At 37.0% G+C, this 17,143-nt stretch overlaps 1 protein-coding gene across 1 annotated transcript; it reads left to right on the top strand.

Moving 5' to 3' along the window:
* The first annotated feature begins 450 nt into the window (after positions 1 to 450).
* Positions 451 to 12,917, top strand: esd (esterase D/formylglutathione hydrolase). The gene is made up of 9 exons (XM_023264580.3): positions 451 to 586; positions 2,993 to 3,067; positions 3,896 to 3,984; positions 5,571 to 5,669; positions 7,591 to 7,715; positions 7,800 to 7,919; positions 8,989 to 9,087; positions 9,309 to 9,476; positions 12,477 to 12,917. The coding sequence occupies exons 2-9, from the start codon at positions 3,000 to 3,002 to the stop codon at positions 12,555 to 12,557; spliced, it is 849 nt and encodes a 282-aa protein (XP_023120348.1). The 5' UTR covers positions 451 to 586; positions 2,993 to 2,999; the 3' UTR covers positions 12,558 to 12,917.
* The last annotated feature ends 4,226 nt before the right edge of the window (positions 12,918 to 17,143 follow it).

The raw sequence follows: 17,143 nt of genomic DNA, 5'->3' as shown, positions 1-17,143 counted from the left end.
TTCATTTTTGTTTTAATTATATTTATTATTATTATTTGAATGTATTTATTTATTCATTTTAATTTGTTCAAATTTAACATTTGGTGTGTCAAATTTGTACATGAACTGTGATTTTTTTCCAGGTGCATTCCGACTCGAAAAAAAATAAACAATAAAATGAAACTTATTTTAGCTTCGTGCAAGATTTAAAGTGATACATAATTTGAATATATTTTAATTTTGGAAGGCATTCACTTGCATCAAAACAAACGTTTTAATTGCTGTTTTGACACTTATTCCTAATTATTGATTTAGTTATTTTGTCTAACAGTAAACTTTCTCTAATTTCGTTTTACTTGCATGTAATCTGTTTTTTTGTAGAAACTGTGTAGAAACTGTTTTATTTTGTTAAACACCATCGCCATCTTGTGTCTGATTACGTACGTTACGTCTCGTACGTAAACCCTTGAGGGGGGGGCCGCTCCTCTGACGTCACCACGTACCACTGACGCCGTTGGACTTCGGACGCTCTGCGCTGCACCGGCGGGGAAGTTAGCAAACCAGCGAGAGAAACACCTTTAGCGGCAAACTACAGCTATTTACTAAGGTTTGTACCCTAAATTACACGTTTAACTTGTCTTTTAGATTTGCTAAAACGTGTAAATTCAAGCTGGCTTTCGTTAATAGCAGTTAACGGTGTGTAATATCCACATTAGCTAACTTTACTTGCTAGCCCCTGCACGCCCCCCAAATAAGCTGCACGCCAAACTCTATTTTAATTCTTACACTTTTGGATTTCATATGTTTGTGATCTAAGTGCAAAATGTGTTGAGCATAAACGAGAATTTATAAAGTTGGACAGCTGCTGTGTGTAATTCGGCGCTCGTAGAAGATGCATTTTGCAGGACTTTATTAGGATTAATAGGCGCACTTGTGTGTGAATGACCACTTACGTTAGCCGTAAACAGTTGTGTGATTGTAGTCTGCAGTGTTGTGTGTGCCAGAGTGAACATATGCTGCAAGTTGTGGCTTATTTGAGTCATATTTTAAAAGACGTAGCTACTTTTTAGGTGAATTAGGATGCTTTTAGTAGAGTTTTGCAAGTGGCAACAGTGGAAGCAGCTTAATTTGAATGAATTAACATTATGTCTTGCCTCAGCTGCTCTGTTATTAATGTGAGAGGATATTAAATGCACTAACTAAAGCATTGATGCTGTTTGAAACATATTTTAATGATTTTTAAAGTCTCTGTTTATGATAGAAAATTCCCAGCATGCAAACATAACCTATAGATTAAAGTAACTCTTTACTCTGTGAAGTCACTTCTGTTTGTGACAGCCCCCCCCCAAAAGGGTAATTTTTACTGTCTTTTATTTATTTTTATATGTATTTTTATATTTAAACTTCAACAGACCAGGTCCTGATCAAGTGACACTTTATTTAGACTTGTGAAACCCAGACTAGATATATCTGGGAGACCATAAAAGCAGAATTAAAGATAATTTGAGAATTGTAAAACATTAACGTAGTTTTGGGAAACACAAAAACACAGATTGCTCTGCTTTTTAAAAACACTTAGCCCTCACCAGACCCAGTCCAGATCAGAAACTACTCGGCTAGATTGTACCAGAAAAGCTACAGACTGCATGACATGTTGAAACTTGTGAAACTTTTGTTCTTTTGTTCATGAAAAAATAGTATTTGTCCAGCTTTTTTCAAATCTAGATCATGTCAAAGACTATTTGACATGAATCTAGACTGGGTTAACTGCATAAAGATCATCATTTATTAATTAATTTTATTGCTTGTAAACCACATACGACCAGAACTACGTCATATTAGGTTTCCTTTTATTTCCTCCTTAACTCCATAATTGGAATGTGTTAACTAGAAACTCACATCTGCATTTTAATTCTATTTCAAATTCAGCTTTAGTTCATTTTAGCTTATGAAGCTAATCAGCGTAATAATGGCAAGTTTACTGTTGTGCAAGGATCTGAAAACTGAGTAATTTACTGATAATATATCAATATGACAGCACAAGAAATTTTCTACAACAATACTGTCAATATGAACCAGTGATGTTATTTCATTAATCCAACTTTCAGCCTGCAAAAATCGACCGTAACAGGTTATTTAAACTGTCGGATAGATGTTTTTGTTCTTTCGTAATTCATTATTTAGTTTGATCATCCAAAATTTTGTTAAAAACTGCATTTATTTATTCATTTATTGTTCTCAGAAAGTGTCCCGAGTAACAGAAACATCAAAAAGTGTGCTGCAATTTGTTAAATAATCCACAAAGCGTTGCTTCACCTTTGCTCCTGAGATAACAGACGTGTAGATGACTGTCCTGTAACTCCTTCTCACACCGTTGGTTGAGATTACTGTGTTGTAATGAAAGTTCTGAACTAAACGAGCTGTTTTAAGTGGAAGTTTATTGTAACGGTATTTTAGAAATGTGACGACACAAACTGGGATAAGAAACGTGAACCATGTAGGACAATTTTAGTTCCAGTTGATCATAGTTTTACCACATGAATAGAATAGCTTTATCGTCATCATACATGGGGGCATGACAAAAATATAAATAGCTGCTACTGTACGGTGCATTGATAACAAGGCCCAATTAACAACAATAAATAATAAAATCAAATGTACATATAAAACAAGACTATTGGGAATTACAACATATTCAAAAGAGGCAAGATACATACAATACAATGTGGGAGGTAAATTAAATGAAATAAAAACCAGTAAAGTAGAATAAATATGGACAGGAGATTGCATGTAATCAGCAGTAGAAGCATTAGAAATAACTGTTTTGAGTTCAGAAGTCAGATGGACCATGGGGAAAAGCTGTTTCTCAGCCTGTTTGTCCTGCATTTGAAGCATCTGAATGTCTTCCCTGATGGCAGCAGGCTGAACAGCTGCTGGCCGGGGTTTGTGCTGTCTGCCCAGTTCTTTTGACTGGTATGACTGTTGCATTGACGCTGCTCTTGTCCGTCTGCAGATCAGCCATGGCCCTCACTCAAGTGTCCTCCAACAAATGTGCCGGTGGCTTCCAGAAGGTTTTCGAACATGAAAGGTGAGACTCGTTTTTCAGGTCGTCCGGTTGATTTGTTCCTTAATATGTTCTCATCCACAGACAAAGTGTCTAAAAAAGGCTTCATAGATGCTGTGAAACTTAAATAATTTAACTTTTCAACTCGTTTTCAGTTTTTATTTATAAAAGAGACAAATAAATATGCGATGAACATTAGCATTTCAAAGTGTGGAGGGAAAATAAGAGCAGAAATGTTGCAGCTCAAACAAAGCATTGCATTAAACTCGTTTGGAGCTACCGAATGTAAAGCTACAATCTTCTGCAACTTAAATAGCAAAATAAGAGTGTTGGCAGTTGGCATTTAAAAGCTTTTACTTAAGTGATAAACTCAATTATTTGGAGTCAGATTTCAAATATGAGAGGTCCTCGGTTTACGACGTCCTCGACCTACAGCGTTTCGTCGTCATGTCGGAACCAGTTGGTGAGCGGAGCAGACAAATACGTACTCACACGGCGCTATAAGACGATTTTGTTTACATTTGCTGGCTGTACGCCACCTTGGATTGTGCTACATTCGCTAACTTTTTGCCCTTCATTATGGCTCCCAAGCGTAAGTCAGACTCTTCTGATGACAGCTGGACAGTACAAATATGTAAACTGATTGATATCGTGATGCACGTAATGGCTTTGTTTACATTTTCGCCAGAGTTCTGATTTATGGTTAACTCCAACATAAGTGGAGGACCCCCTGTATGGTCTGAGAAGTCTGTCAAAGAGTTGATCCTTGTACAGATAACTTTCATGAGAGTATGAAAGAAAAGTACATTCATGTGTGTCTGTGACATCATGTGTTTGTGTTTCTTTGTGCAGCACCGAGCTGAAGTGTAAGATGAAGTTTGCCGTTTATCTGCCTCCTAAAGCCGAGACCGACAAATGTCCCGTCATGTACTGGCTCTCTGGTGAGTCTGCAGCTGATATCAGGATGTTTGGTGATGAGTGAGATGTGAGTGATTAAAAAAGAAAAAAGTCTAATGCAATAACTCTCAATCAGCAGGTTCATGCTCCATCCTAATTTGTGGTTTTTATTGTTAATAAATCCCACGAAAAGCTGCTTCTCACCTCTCTGCGGTGCTGTATATCTTTAAAAAACACATCAATTTATTTTTAAATAAATAAAAAAAGCTTTATTTTGTCCTAAAATTGTAGTTTTTACCATTTTCCCGCCAAATGAATCCACTTTTCTTGCTCTAGTGCAGTGATTCCTAACCATGTGTGCTTCTGCAGTATCCAAAGAGTTAATTTTTAAAAAAAAAAAGCAAAGAAAGTCTGCATTAAGTGAACTGTTCTTGTGATGATTATGAGTGCTAGCTACTTTGCAAAAAGCAGAGAAGTCTTGTAACAGGAGTAAATTAAAAGCAGAATGTGAACTAAAAGGGAGCCAGGAGAAGCTCGCCTCTTAATAATCCATGAGCTCCACTGAAAACATGATTTGTAAATTCTCCCTAGCATTGACCGTATGCTATTTCTTGCTGTGCTTGTCCACTTTTCTGTATCTTCACCATCATGGGTCATGCACATGGTTGGGCTATTATTGATGTGTGATTCATGCATGAGGGGATTTCATCTTAACGCACTTTTACCCAGAGTTGAGAAAAAACTCCAAACCTTCTGAGATACGGAATGCAAGCAACAGTGGCTACTAATAAAAAAAAAATAGCAAAGAGGTAGTAGAAGCTGCAAGTAACATAGAAATGGTTGAAATGATTCACTAAATATAAGGTAAATGGTCAACAAAAGAGAGCTAAAAGTAACGGCTAAATGGTTGCAATAGATATAGTATGGTTAAAAAATGTAAAACAGCTGGCTGAAATGATGGATGAATTGTTGAAATAATTCACTAGATTAGTAACCATAATAAGATACGTGTTTCAAACATGGTAGTGGTTTGTATAAATGCAGACTTTTTCCAAACCTTCACTGTTGTATGGTATTAAAAATAACATTTCAGGTCAGTTTATGGTCATTCAGACGTGTTAAAAACACGAAGGAATGAAATTTGTCGTGCAGCATACAGAATAAATAACATTATGCTTTCAAATGCTAAAATAAAAAATAAGCATAAAGCCTAAAATACATTGTACCAGCCTAATCCTGATACTACTCACTTTTTAAATAATTAATAATGTAAACATTCAGTTTAAAATGAACATGGTGAGTATTTGTGATATTTTTTTGTTCATTTTTAATAGTTTTCTGACCGTAATGGAGCTTTCTGGGACGAATTAATGCATGTTTCTGAGATTTATCAGCACAATAAAATATGGAAACTATTGTGTTGTTCTTGAATAGATGTTTGGGATATGCGTGTGACAACAGTACAGCACATTTTTTTGCATGTTTTTGTTTATCAAAGCCAGGTTTAGACAGTTAACAATCTGTTTTAATTATATAAAAATGAGATTTTATGTAATTTTTTTTAAAGCTTCAGGTCATCAATTGTCTGTTTGTTGTCGTTGTCATCAGTTTACTGTGCGTTTCTCTGCAGGCCTGACGTGCACTGAGCAGAACTTCATCACCAAAGCCGGCAGTCAGCTCGCCGCTGCAGAACACGGCATCATCATCGTAGCTCCAGACACTAGCCCACGTATGTGCAGACACTCGCAACAACACAAGAACATTACTGAAGTTACTTTTACAGAGAAATGATGAACTCTGTGTGTAAAATAGATTAGATATGGTAGCAGGAGTGTCAGAGCAGAAAGATGCACGATCATTATAACACAAAGTGCTGCTGAGAAAGACGAATGCAGTTAAAAAAGGATCAGACTCTCAGGACTGAACTACTTGTACCTGAGTGTGATTTGTACAATAAAGGAGATGCTTTTATAGTAATTTAATAACAAGAAAAGCACTCGGAGAGCACAGTACTCCGTCAAGGCTGCTCAGCCGTTGTATCATTTCTGACGGATGAAATCTTCAAAGAAGTTGTGCCAGAAATCACAGCGCTATAGAATGTGTCCACTTAACATAGATGTACCCACAAACAAAATGACCTTGCGCTGAGTGCAGGTGTGTGTTATGCGTGTGTATGTTATGTACAGATACTGAATTGTGTGACCTAAATATGTAGCAGGCGGCAGAAATTAATGGGACTCAGAAACACCCCCACAATTTAATCAGTTGTTCATTGTATCATTTCTGACTGATAAGTCCTCAGTGGTGGATTTACAGTAGGATCGCAATCATGTGATCGTCAGCAGGCAGCTGACATGGTGTTCACTTGTTGTCATGGTTACACTGACACCATGCGGCTATCTCACAGAAACAGAAATCTTTACCAAATCCATGGATCCAGACTAGAAGCTGCATCACTGCCAAAATCTAATCAGTTGGTCCTTGTGTCATTTCTGACCTTCCCTGAAAATTTCATCCAAATCCGTTATTCTACTTTTGAGTAATGTTGCGCACAGACAGACAGACAGACAGACAGACAGACAGACAGACAGACAGACAGACAGACAGACAGACAGACAGACAGACAGACAGACTGACTGACTGACTGACTGACTGACTGACTGACTGACTGACTGACTGACTGACTGACTGACTGACTGACTGACTGACTGACTGACTGACTGACTGACTGACTGACTGACTGACTGACTAAACTGACTGACTGACTTCTTGGCGGAGTAAATGTAATTTAGTATAGTAACACAAGACCGTATTTAATGTCATTGAGGACATTATTGAGCTACTAGAATATGTAGATATTAACTCCCCAACAATTCAGCTGTTACCAATTCTAGTTATAAAGATAAACTTAATTAACAACCTAACGTTTGCTGACTATTTAAGTGTCAGCAAATGCTGACACTGTCTTTCGTCACCATACATGTGTGTGCATCCCCGTTCTTGGTAACTGATGGGTTATCAACAAAAAGATCAAAAATCAGTCTAACCCTTTATTGTGACCGATCATTGGCGTATTTCTGAGCATTGGTATTGCTAGTTTTTATCGACCAGTTATCGATAAATTAAATACCTGTCTGTCGTACCTCTGCGGTCTCAGAAACGTCTCTCAAGCCACAAACCAGGAAATCTCTCACAGTGGATAATGCTATGCTAACAGCTAGCGACTAAGTTAGAAGGCAGCCACAGGTGAACCAGAAACAGAGTCTGGAAAACAATAATTAATAAAGCTTTAAGATCTGTATCTTAGTGGACAATAAAAGTGATAAAAAGAGAAATATTAAGACAGTAGAGAAGAACATCAGGAGACAAACTGATCAGTCAATCGCACATAAACAGAGAGAAATGTTCTAATTTATTCATTCCTGTTTCTATTTGACATATTCAGTTATAGCCACCCTTATTAATGAAGAAGTCTAGTTATGAATGACAGGTTCTCTGCTATCACATGCTGTAAAAACATATCAGTTACACATATCGGTTGTTGGTCTTTCTTGATTGCCCAATAAACCCTGGAAAAGCCCATAGGGTTGGATCCCTACACTTTCAGCCTTTGTTCTGAACTGACCGGTCTTCATTTATCCTTTTTTCAGGCGGCTGCAACATTGAAGGCGAAGACGAAAACTGGGATTTCGGCACCGGAGCCGGTTTCTACGTCAACGCCACCCAGGACCCCTGGAAGACCAACTACCGCATGTACGCCTACGTCACCGAGGAGGTGAGACGGATTTATGTCGCCTGCTCGCCACAAAAAAAACTTTAATTTCAGCTGATCGGCGTTCTTTACGATCTTCTTCCTCAGCTCCCTAAACTGATCAACGCTAACTTCCCCACCGACCCAGACAGGATGTCCGTCTCCGGCCACTCCATGGGCGGCCACGGGGCGCTTATCTGTGCCCTGAAGAACCCTGGGAAATACAAGGTATGATAGAATCTCATCACTCTGTACCGATTAAAGAAACAAGCTGTGGCGGGTGTTTATGGGTCGTTCCACCTCAACTCACCGAACGCCCCACACCCCACAATCCTCAATTTGACAGATTTTCTTATTTAAAGTGTTGATTATTGATTGAGCTAATCGTGTGTAAAATCTGGGCTCAAAGGTAACATTAGTTTTTGAATTTTTTTTTCTTAACAAAAGTGGAGTCATGTTGATTTATGCTGAGCATGGTGGAGGCGGTATCATGCTGTGGATCAGTGTTTAAAGAGCGATAACTTGAGAAATAATGTAGCTGGAGCTCTGAAATTTTGCAGGCTCGTTGATAGATACATATAGTATTTAATGGTACAACCCTGCTCTGATAGAATAATACAAACCAGTTATATGACGGTGCAAATTTAGTTTAAAAAACATCAACATTTCAACCATAAAACCTTTATTTTTCACCCTAAGAAGCATATTTTTTTCCCCTTGTTATTGGCACCAATATGAGCTTTAAAAATGTAGAGTCAGAGACATTCTTTATGGGAAAGAAATCTTTGAAATTATGCATTTTTTTGCATTTATGGCTAATATTTTGAAGATGCATTGAGCAGGTATGATGGTGAAATCACTCCAATAGTGTCCCAGCTGTAAGAGTTATATAATATTGTTATTGGGCTAAAAGAAAAAGCATGGTTTTCCAAAATATCGAGCTTCAGAAACTAATGTTAGCTATAACACCATATTTTACATGTTTTATTAACATATGTACTATTGTTAGACTCAATATCTCTGTGGTTAATGTACTGTTGGAGCTCATTTTCTTCCATTTCTGTACATGTTAGGAGAGGTTGTAGCGTTCTCTAATAGGTGAGACTTTTTCAGGATAATTCCGGATGATTAGCAGCTGTTTTTTGTATGAAATTTGGAGTTTGAGGACTGAAATTGTGATGTTAAAGTGAGGTTAAGGTTGGTGTTTGTAGTCTGCGAGGCCTGACTCACTTTTCTCTTCCCTTTCTGTCAGTTGTATTATGTTTGTAACTCAGCTGCTGATTTTCATTTGTCTCAGGCTGTTTCTGCGTTCGCCCCCATCTGTAACCCGATGCAGTGCCCCTGGGGACAGAAAGCCTTTGCTGGATACCTGGGATCAGACCGGTCCACGTGGGAGGTGAGACGGCAGGAAAACCTACCAGTCATTTAATGCCAATTCACCCAGATTTCACAGCTTTTCCCAGTTCATGGCATGTAGTCTTTTGAAAAAAAAAAAAATCATCCAAAAACTTTTATCTCAACCATGAAACCTTGCAAAATCCCACAGCTCTACTCCAAATACTGTTTGAATTGTGAATTTTTGAGAGCTAAAGCATCACGAGCTCTTGGTCTGTTCAGGCGTACGACGCCACCGTGTTGGCAGCTTCCTACTCCGGTCCCCAGCTCAACATCCTCATCGATCAGGGCCAGGACGACCAGTTCCTGTCGGCCAGTCAGCTGCTGCCCGACAACCTGATCGCCGTCTGCTCCGAGAAGAAGATCCCCGTCGTCTTCAGGCTGCAGCCGGTCAGTTCTTTTCAGAGTCTTCACAGAAAAACCACAGATTCCAGAAGCTTATTTGTATTAATTTATAAATGTACACTACCGTTCAAAAGTTTGGGGTCATCCAGGCAATTTCATGTTTTCCATGAAAACTCACACTTTTATCCATGTACTAACATAACTGCACAAGGGTTTTCTAATCATCAATTAGCCTTTCAACACCATTAGCTAACACAATGTAGCATTAGAACACAGGAGTGATGGTTGCTGGAAATGTTCCTCTGTACCCCTACGGAGATATTCCATTAGAAATCAGCTGTTTCCAGCTAGAATAGTCATTTACCACATTAACAATGTCTAGACCAGTGGTCCCCAACCACCGAGCCGCAGAAATAATAAAAACTTTAAAGTATTTTTTATTTTAGTTCCTGCAGAGTCTACACTGTTTTAGTTTTTAAAAATGACTAGAAAATCTTCTCGTCAATTCCGTCTGCTTGTTTCTTGCACTTAACTGTCAGTTTTCATGCCCAGCCGTTAAATGAGGCCTCAGTCTAACTTCTGCCAAAATTAATAAAAAACAAACATCTCTGGAGAGTTTCTTTGAAAAGAGGGAGAAGCTGAGATAGAAATAAGGAAGAAGTAAATATGTATTAGCAAAAAACAAAACATAATATTTTTATTCATTTAGAACACTATCAATTGAAAAAAAAAACTGATTATTATTTATGTGCGCAATAGGGATGGGACGAGATCTCGTGGCACGAGATCTCGCGAGATCAAAATGTCACGAGAATTCCCGTGCACGCCTTCCACGAGATTGTAGTTTAAGTAACAGTCCTTTAGTATTTATTTTATCTTGGCCTGTTCAATATACTACTGCTGAGTTATGCAATGACACCCCCCACCACTAAGGGGCAACAGTGCGCAATGAGTGCGCGGGTTGTTTTGATACGTGTGTGCCGGTGTGTGCACAGACGTGCTGCAGTCGAGACAGAGAGAACCGCCAGAAATGCAATGGAGTACGAAGGAGAAATCCAGGATCCATCCCCAACTTTTAAATCTCCAGTGTGGCAACACTTTGGTTTTCCGGTGGAAGAAAAAGATGGTAAAATATCCGCAAACAAGACACAAACCGTTTGTAAACACTGCAAAAAGATGTTGCCATATACAGGAGCTAACACGAGCTGTATGCAAAGACATTTACAGAACTACCACAAAAGCATGAACCTGACCACGCCACCAAAAACAACCTCGAAACAACAACAGATTAGTATTTTTTTTTTGAGTTATCCACAAATGTTTGCACATTTTATTTTGCACTTTAAAAAGAAAGCACTTTTAGTTTGTTAACCTTCTCAGCTAAAAAACAATTTTATTGCAGAGAGAATTACACTCCTGTTTGTTAAGAGCTGATATTTAGAGTTAAATTTGTTAATGACGTTGCAGTCTGCTTAATAAAAAGAAAATATATTGTGAAAAATAGGTTTCATGTATTATTAAAAACGGTAGTTAAGATCTCGTCTCGTCTCGATCTCGTGAACTCAATCTCGTGAGATGTCTCGTCTCGTGGAACTTGTGTCTCGTCCCACCCCGAGTGTGCAATGACCAGTCTGTGGTGCAAAACAGGTTGGAGACCTCTTGTCTAGACTGTTTCTGATTTATTTATGGTATCTTCATTGAAAAAAGTGCTATTTTTTTTTTTTTTTTTAAAGGACATTTCTAAGTGACCCCAAACTTTTGAACAGTAGTGTAGACATCATGTATGTGATTTAAAGGCAGCTGCTGAGATCTTTTCCAGGTGTCAAGTATATCTGGCTAAGTTGACCGCATGAACTAGTGAATTATCCACAGTCAGTGTTTAAACTACAGTAGATAGAGGTCAGCATGTTCCCGGGTTAAAGAAGCAGACAAGAATTCCAGCAGGAAAGTTATGAGCTGCTGTGCAAAACACATTTTAGCCAATTAAAAAACATTAGTGAATCTTATATATCGAATATGGATCTGTATTCTAAACCACCAGATTCCACTGACAACAACTGCAGTTTTACCTCGTAGAGCTCAGAAGTCGCTTTAATGTTCAACACGTTAATTTGGATCTGAACTAATGTGATAAAACACAAAACCAGCAGCTCCTACAAAGTAAAATTGTTGTTTTTTTTCTCCATGAATTCTGGTGGTTTTTAAGAAGAATACTGTCTTCAGTTTGTCATGAGCAGGCAAAGTGGTGAAAATGTTCTAAAAGTGACGTAAACTTAAAGTAATGCAGATTTTAGGTTTAACTTCTGGTCTTATTCACTACATTTCATAATTTAACTTTTCCAAACCGACCGTCATCCACTGTAGCTGATAAACTGACTATGAATGAGCAGTTTGTACAATCCTACTGCAAAGAAACCAAACTCTTCCTTTAATTAATCCCATTTTTGTTCAGATTATTCAGTCGGAATAATTATTTTAAAGTAGAAGAAGTAACATTCTGGCCTAAATTTCAGGTATTTGGTGTATTTAACATCTCAGATTTGAGGATCTTATGCTTTTTCTTGTCTCTCATGAGAATAAAAAGATCATTTATATTCATTTCACCTCTAATATGTTTTTAAAAAGCCTTAATTTATATTATCCGTTCTCTGTACTTGTGAGGTGTGATTCTGTTTAAATTTGTCATGCTGGATTGATTTTCTTCTGTAAAACACACACAAGTTAATATAGAACATAAAAGTCTTGTTTGTCTAACGGTCCAAAACAAGAAGAGATTCAATTCAAGAATTTAATTTACAATTCAATTTACAGAATTTCCCTGTGGAGATCAATCAAGTTTATCTATTTTATTTGATTTTAGTCAGTTCTATTCCATTATCCAGGTTGTTCATATTTTCTATGTATATAAAGAACCCGGATAAAGGTTAGAATTTAATCTGTAATTTATCAAAATTGTAATTAACTTTTCCTTGACAAAATAGCTGGATTCATGTGTATTTAAAGCTCAGTAAATTGAGATAAATGCTGTTGTGTCTTGTCCTGCAGGGCTACGACCACAGCTACTTCTTCATGTACTCCTTCATGAACGACCACATCAAGCATCACGCCAAATACCTGAACGCCTGAAGCAGCAGCGCAGCTTCAGTTCCACTCGCTGCCTTCAGTCCCAGATGAAAGTTTTGTAATGTTTCTGGGTTACAGAGATCATGTGGAGTTTTCTCAGAATAAATTAATTCAGATCTTTGGTTATTTAGTTTGGTGTTTCGTCTTCATTGAAGCTGCTTAAAAGTTCAAGTTAGAAAACATCATAGTATAGCCTTTACTATGAAAAAACACCATCATATACATCGTATATTGTACAAATAACAAGTCAAAGGAAAGAGACATACATTGTAGAATTGTAGTAATTGTGCGCTGACTGATTCACTGATTATCAGTATTTTATTTTTTACTGATTTACGGTAATAAATACATTTAAAAATGGTGCTACTTTGGCTCTGAACTTTTATCTACCTGTGGTCACTCTGTCTTCTGGAGTGATTTGATTGGTTATACGTCACGAATAAAACTCCTTTAACTTAACATCTGTAAACAAAACAAAAACATATCAACAAAGTTTTCTGTTAGAGTTTGTGTTCTAAGTTGAACTCCAAGATTTTAAATACTTTCCTTTACTGCAAATGAATATCTACTCCAAATGTCTCACTAATAATCATTATCAGCCTTAAAAACCCACAAAACACCCCTCTATACTCGACCACACTTAGTACAGTCCGGTTCCCCCTTCTATAAATCTGCTTGGAATCGTCCACTTCCTGTTTGTCAAAGTGGCCTTCTACCTGGACAGGTTTTGTTGGAGCTCATGCAACAAACATTTTGGGTAACTGCACTTTAATATGGATGGATGACACTGAATTAGAATCTGTTTTAATGACACTGAGTTAAGATGTGTAGCTCTGTCATTAAATAGGAAATTATTTCTCAGAATTCACAGAGAAAAGTCTGAAATGTTTGCTAGGTTAGCATCCCACATGTTCTTTGGCTCAGCTAAAGCTAACTCTCTCCAACTTCTGGATCTCTTGAGTTGCTTGTTGTTAAAATATCTTGCTGTAGGTGCTGAAGCTCAGAAAGTCTGAGATGTTTGTTCAAAATAAGCTCATTCTCAAGTCTTATCTGAACTGTCCTCTTTTGTTTGAACTTTCCCTAAACTTAGGAGTTAATGACAGAGCAGCACATCCAGACTCAGTCTCATTTATGTAGAGATTAAACTTCAGTGTCATTCATTGATGTTAAAGTGCAGTTTTTCAAATGTTTGTTGCACATGCTCCCGACCAAACCAGTCCAGGTGGAAGACGATGTGAAGAGAAAGCTTCAGAGGATGAATATCATACATTTACGTTGGAAATAAATGTCCTTTCATTAGACATTGTCATGCAAAAGTTGGATTTCCCTTTAATGATGTTCAAATCTTTGTTGAGTGTTTTCTTGATGTTGGTTTCTAAATGTTTTTTGACACTCGGCCCCAAAGATTAAAACCTTTACGGCTCACAAGCTGTAACAATTCACGCATTATCAACTATCTTTCTGACTAAACTAAGATAAAAAGTGAAAAACTGCCTGATTCCTGCATCATGAATGCAAATCTTTTTGGGTTTTGTGACAGTAAACTGAATATATTTGGGTTTGACATTTTATAAACCAAAACAAGAAATGAATTACTGGAGAAAACAATCACCAGATTAATGGACAAAGAAAATGTGTTTTCCAACATGTATGGCTGAATTACTCCAACATTACAAGATACATACAATTTTAATTCAATTTTATTTATATAATGCCAATTACAGGTCAAATTGTCTCAAGATGCTTTATTTTTATATTTTTTTGTCATATTTAAAATATGACAAAGTAAGAAATTTAAAGCTCTTGACTAATCCAATTTATTATTTGGTTTTTAAGAGACTAATCGACAACTAAAATAACTTTCTCCACTAAAACTAATAAACATGAGGTCAAATAGAAGGAACAGTTTTAAATACTGCAGTCCCACGATGACAAGAATAAAGTCTGTCAACAAAAACTAAATCTGCTGGTGGATTCCATTAAAGTCCTAATAAATGATAATAAAGTGTGATACTAAAGGTTTGTGGTGCTAAAAATGTCAAAGTAAAGATATGAAGTTGAACATCTGGATGGAGGTTGATAAAAAATTGACCTCCCTTCATTTATCTGGAGCCGACTCCATGGATTTTATGGATGGTGGTTAAAGACCTGCTCTTCTAGTGGTCTTCCTTCTAGTCGCTGTAAAAAGTCAGTCCATCCTGGCCGACTTCAACACCTCTTCATGACAACTTGTTCTGCCTCCGACCTCGTGGAAACTCCAGAAACTCGGGAAAACCCGTGGAGACTCGAAGAACTCGTGGAGACTCGAAGAACTTGTCGGGCGGGGGAAGGTGTGGTGGGAGGTGGGGGAGTAGAGGGGGGAGGCCACCACCCACCTCCCCGCCTACTCTCCGCCCTGACTCCACCCAGACTCCGCCTTGGCTCCGCCCATGCGGTGACTTCAGGAACTACGATGCCAAAGGGACGACGAATTTATTTCTTTGTATCTGATCTGTAGCTCAGTGAGTTAAGGATTTGCCTATGGAGCTGCAGGTCGCCGGTTCAAGACCAGACACTTCTTAAGTTTTATCAAAATTCTGACAAAGACAAAGAAAGAAAAGGGCCAGTGGCGGGTCTTGAACCTGCGACCTTCCACTCTGTAGTCACTCTTCTTTTCCCCTGAGCTATTCGCTCAGATACTAAATCTTCTGGTTTTTGCGCATTTATCATCTATTTTCTGTCGTTTTCGAGTTTTTTTTTAACTCGGGTCTCGTCTCGACCGTTTTTCTCAGGAGGTTGGACTTCAGCCTTTGTGTTGGAGGGTGGAACCCTCAGTTCCAAGACTTTCCAAAGCCTCCAGACCTCCCGAGTCCTCAGGACCTGAGCTTTCACAGTCTGAGGGCTGAAATTTTCTAAGTCCCACAGTAGTTCTCTGTTAGTTTGAACCTTCAGACAGTCCAAGGACTGATATCTTCGAAGTTCCCGGGTAGATCTCTGTTAGTTTGAACCTTCAGACAGTCCAAGGACTGATATCTTCTAAGTTCCTGAGTAGTTCTCTGTTAGTTTGAGCTTTCAGACAGTCTGAGGACTGAAGTTTTAAGTTTCTCAGTACTTGTCTGTTAGTTTGAACCTTTCCACAGTCTGAGGACTGAAAACCTAAATGTTCTTGAGTAGTTCTCTGTTAGTTTGAACCTTTAGACAGTCTGAGGACTGAAATCTTAAAAGTTTCTCAGTACTTCTCTGTTAGTTTGAACTTTATGGTTAACAGAAGCCTTAAAACTTGTGACCATGAGTCTTGATTTCACATTTAGATCATCCATCTGAGTTCTTCTCAGACCTTCACCTGTGGGTTTTTTAGAAATACTCAACAAACTATGATTCTCTTCACTGAACAGTAAAGTTTGTGGAGATCAGAAGGTAACATTAGTTTGATAAATGCCTTCAGCTACTAGTAGACTTTATCTGGAAAGCAGTTTTCTGAAATGAGTTCTTAGTAAATCTGTCCACAATCAAACCAAGAACATAGAGGAAATGTTTGAAGAAACAACTTGATGTTTTCGTTTCAGACTAGAAAACGCTTTAAGATCTTTATCTGTTATTTGCTCTTTTTGATCATTTTACTGTTTCTTCTGTTTAATTTGATCTTCTAAAGTTTAACTGGTGTCTTTTCAAATGTTTTGTCTTTAGTTTGATTCTTCTTAAATGTTTAGTTTTCCTCTTTTCTCATCTTTTATTCTTTTGTAATGTCTGATTTGATTTTGAAATGTTTTGTCTTTTTAATGTTTAATTGTTGTTTTTTCAAATGTTTTATCGGCTTGTTTGAAAAATGTCTTTTCTTTCCCAATGTTTAATTTTTCGATTAAATCTTTAAGGTTTTTCTTTTTAAATGTTTTACCACCTTTTAATGTTTAATGGTCTTTTTAAATACTTCATTGTATTTTGTTTAATTCCTATTTAAAGTTTTGTCTTTAAGATTTAATTTTGTAATTAAACATTTAATTTTTTAATTAAATGTTTTGTCTTTTTAAAGGTTTAATAATCTAATTAAATGTTTTGTATTTTTTTAAATGTTTAATATTCTTGTTTAATTGCATTTTTTAAATGTTTATCTAAAATATTTCATCTCTAATGTTTAATATTTTTGTTTAAAAAATATTAATTTCATAATTACATGTTTACATTATTTCTTTAATCTTTTTTTCTATCAAGATTTTAACCCTGACCTTAAAAATGAAACAAACCCTTAAATCACAATGAAAATACTTCTGTTGTCACAATCATGAGTTAGTCAATTATTCAGTTTATCAATTCAGCTTTATTTGTTTAGCACCTTTCACACAGATGACAAAACTAAACAAAGAGAAAAAACTATGCTAAAACTATGATTAAAACTCAAAAACATTTTTTAAAAAAAGATTTAACATCGTAATAAAATCTGTTGTGTCCAGGGGATGGGGTGAGTTTATTGAAGTCTTCTTGGGCTCACATGGCAAATCATTTAAATATAAACTTTATATTCAGTCTAAGGAAACTGGAAACTGTAGAGTGACAGAAGAACCAACAATATCTCCTGTTTTCTCCTTTAATGAGTCGACTCTTCTTGTGCTTTC

This window comes from Amphiprion ocellaris, chromosome 11 (assembly GCF_022539595.1).
Source record: "Amphiprion ocellaris isolate individual 3 ecotype Okinawa chromosome 11, ASM2253959v1, whole genome shotgun sequence".
Lineage (NCBI taxonomy): Eukaryota > Metazoa > Chordata > Actinopteri > Pomacentridae > Amphiprion > Amphiprion ocellaris.
Note: the sequence above shows the minus strand (reverse complement) of the source record. Positions and strands in the feature narration are given on the sequence as shown.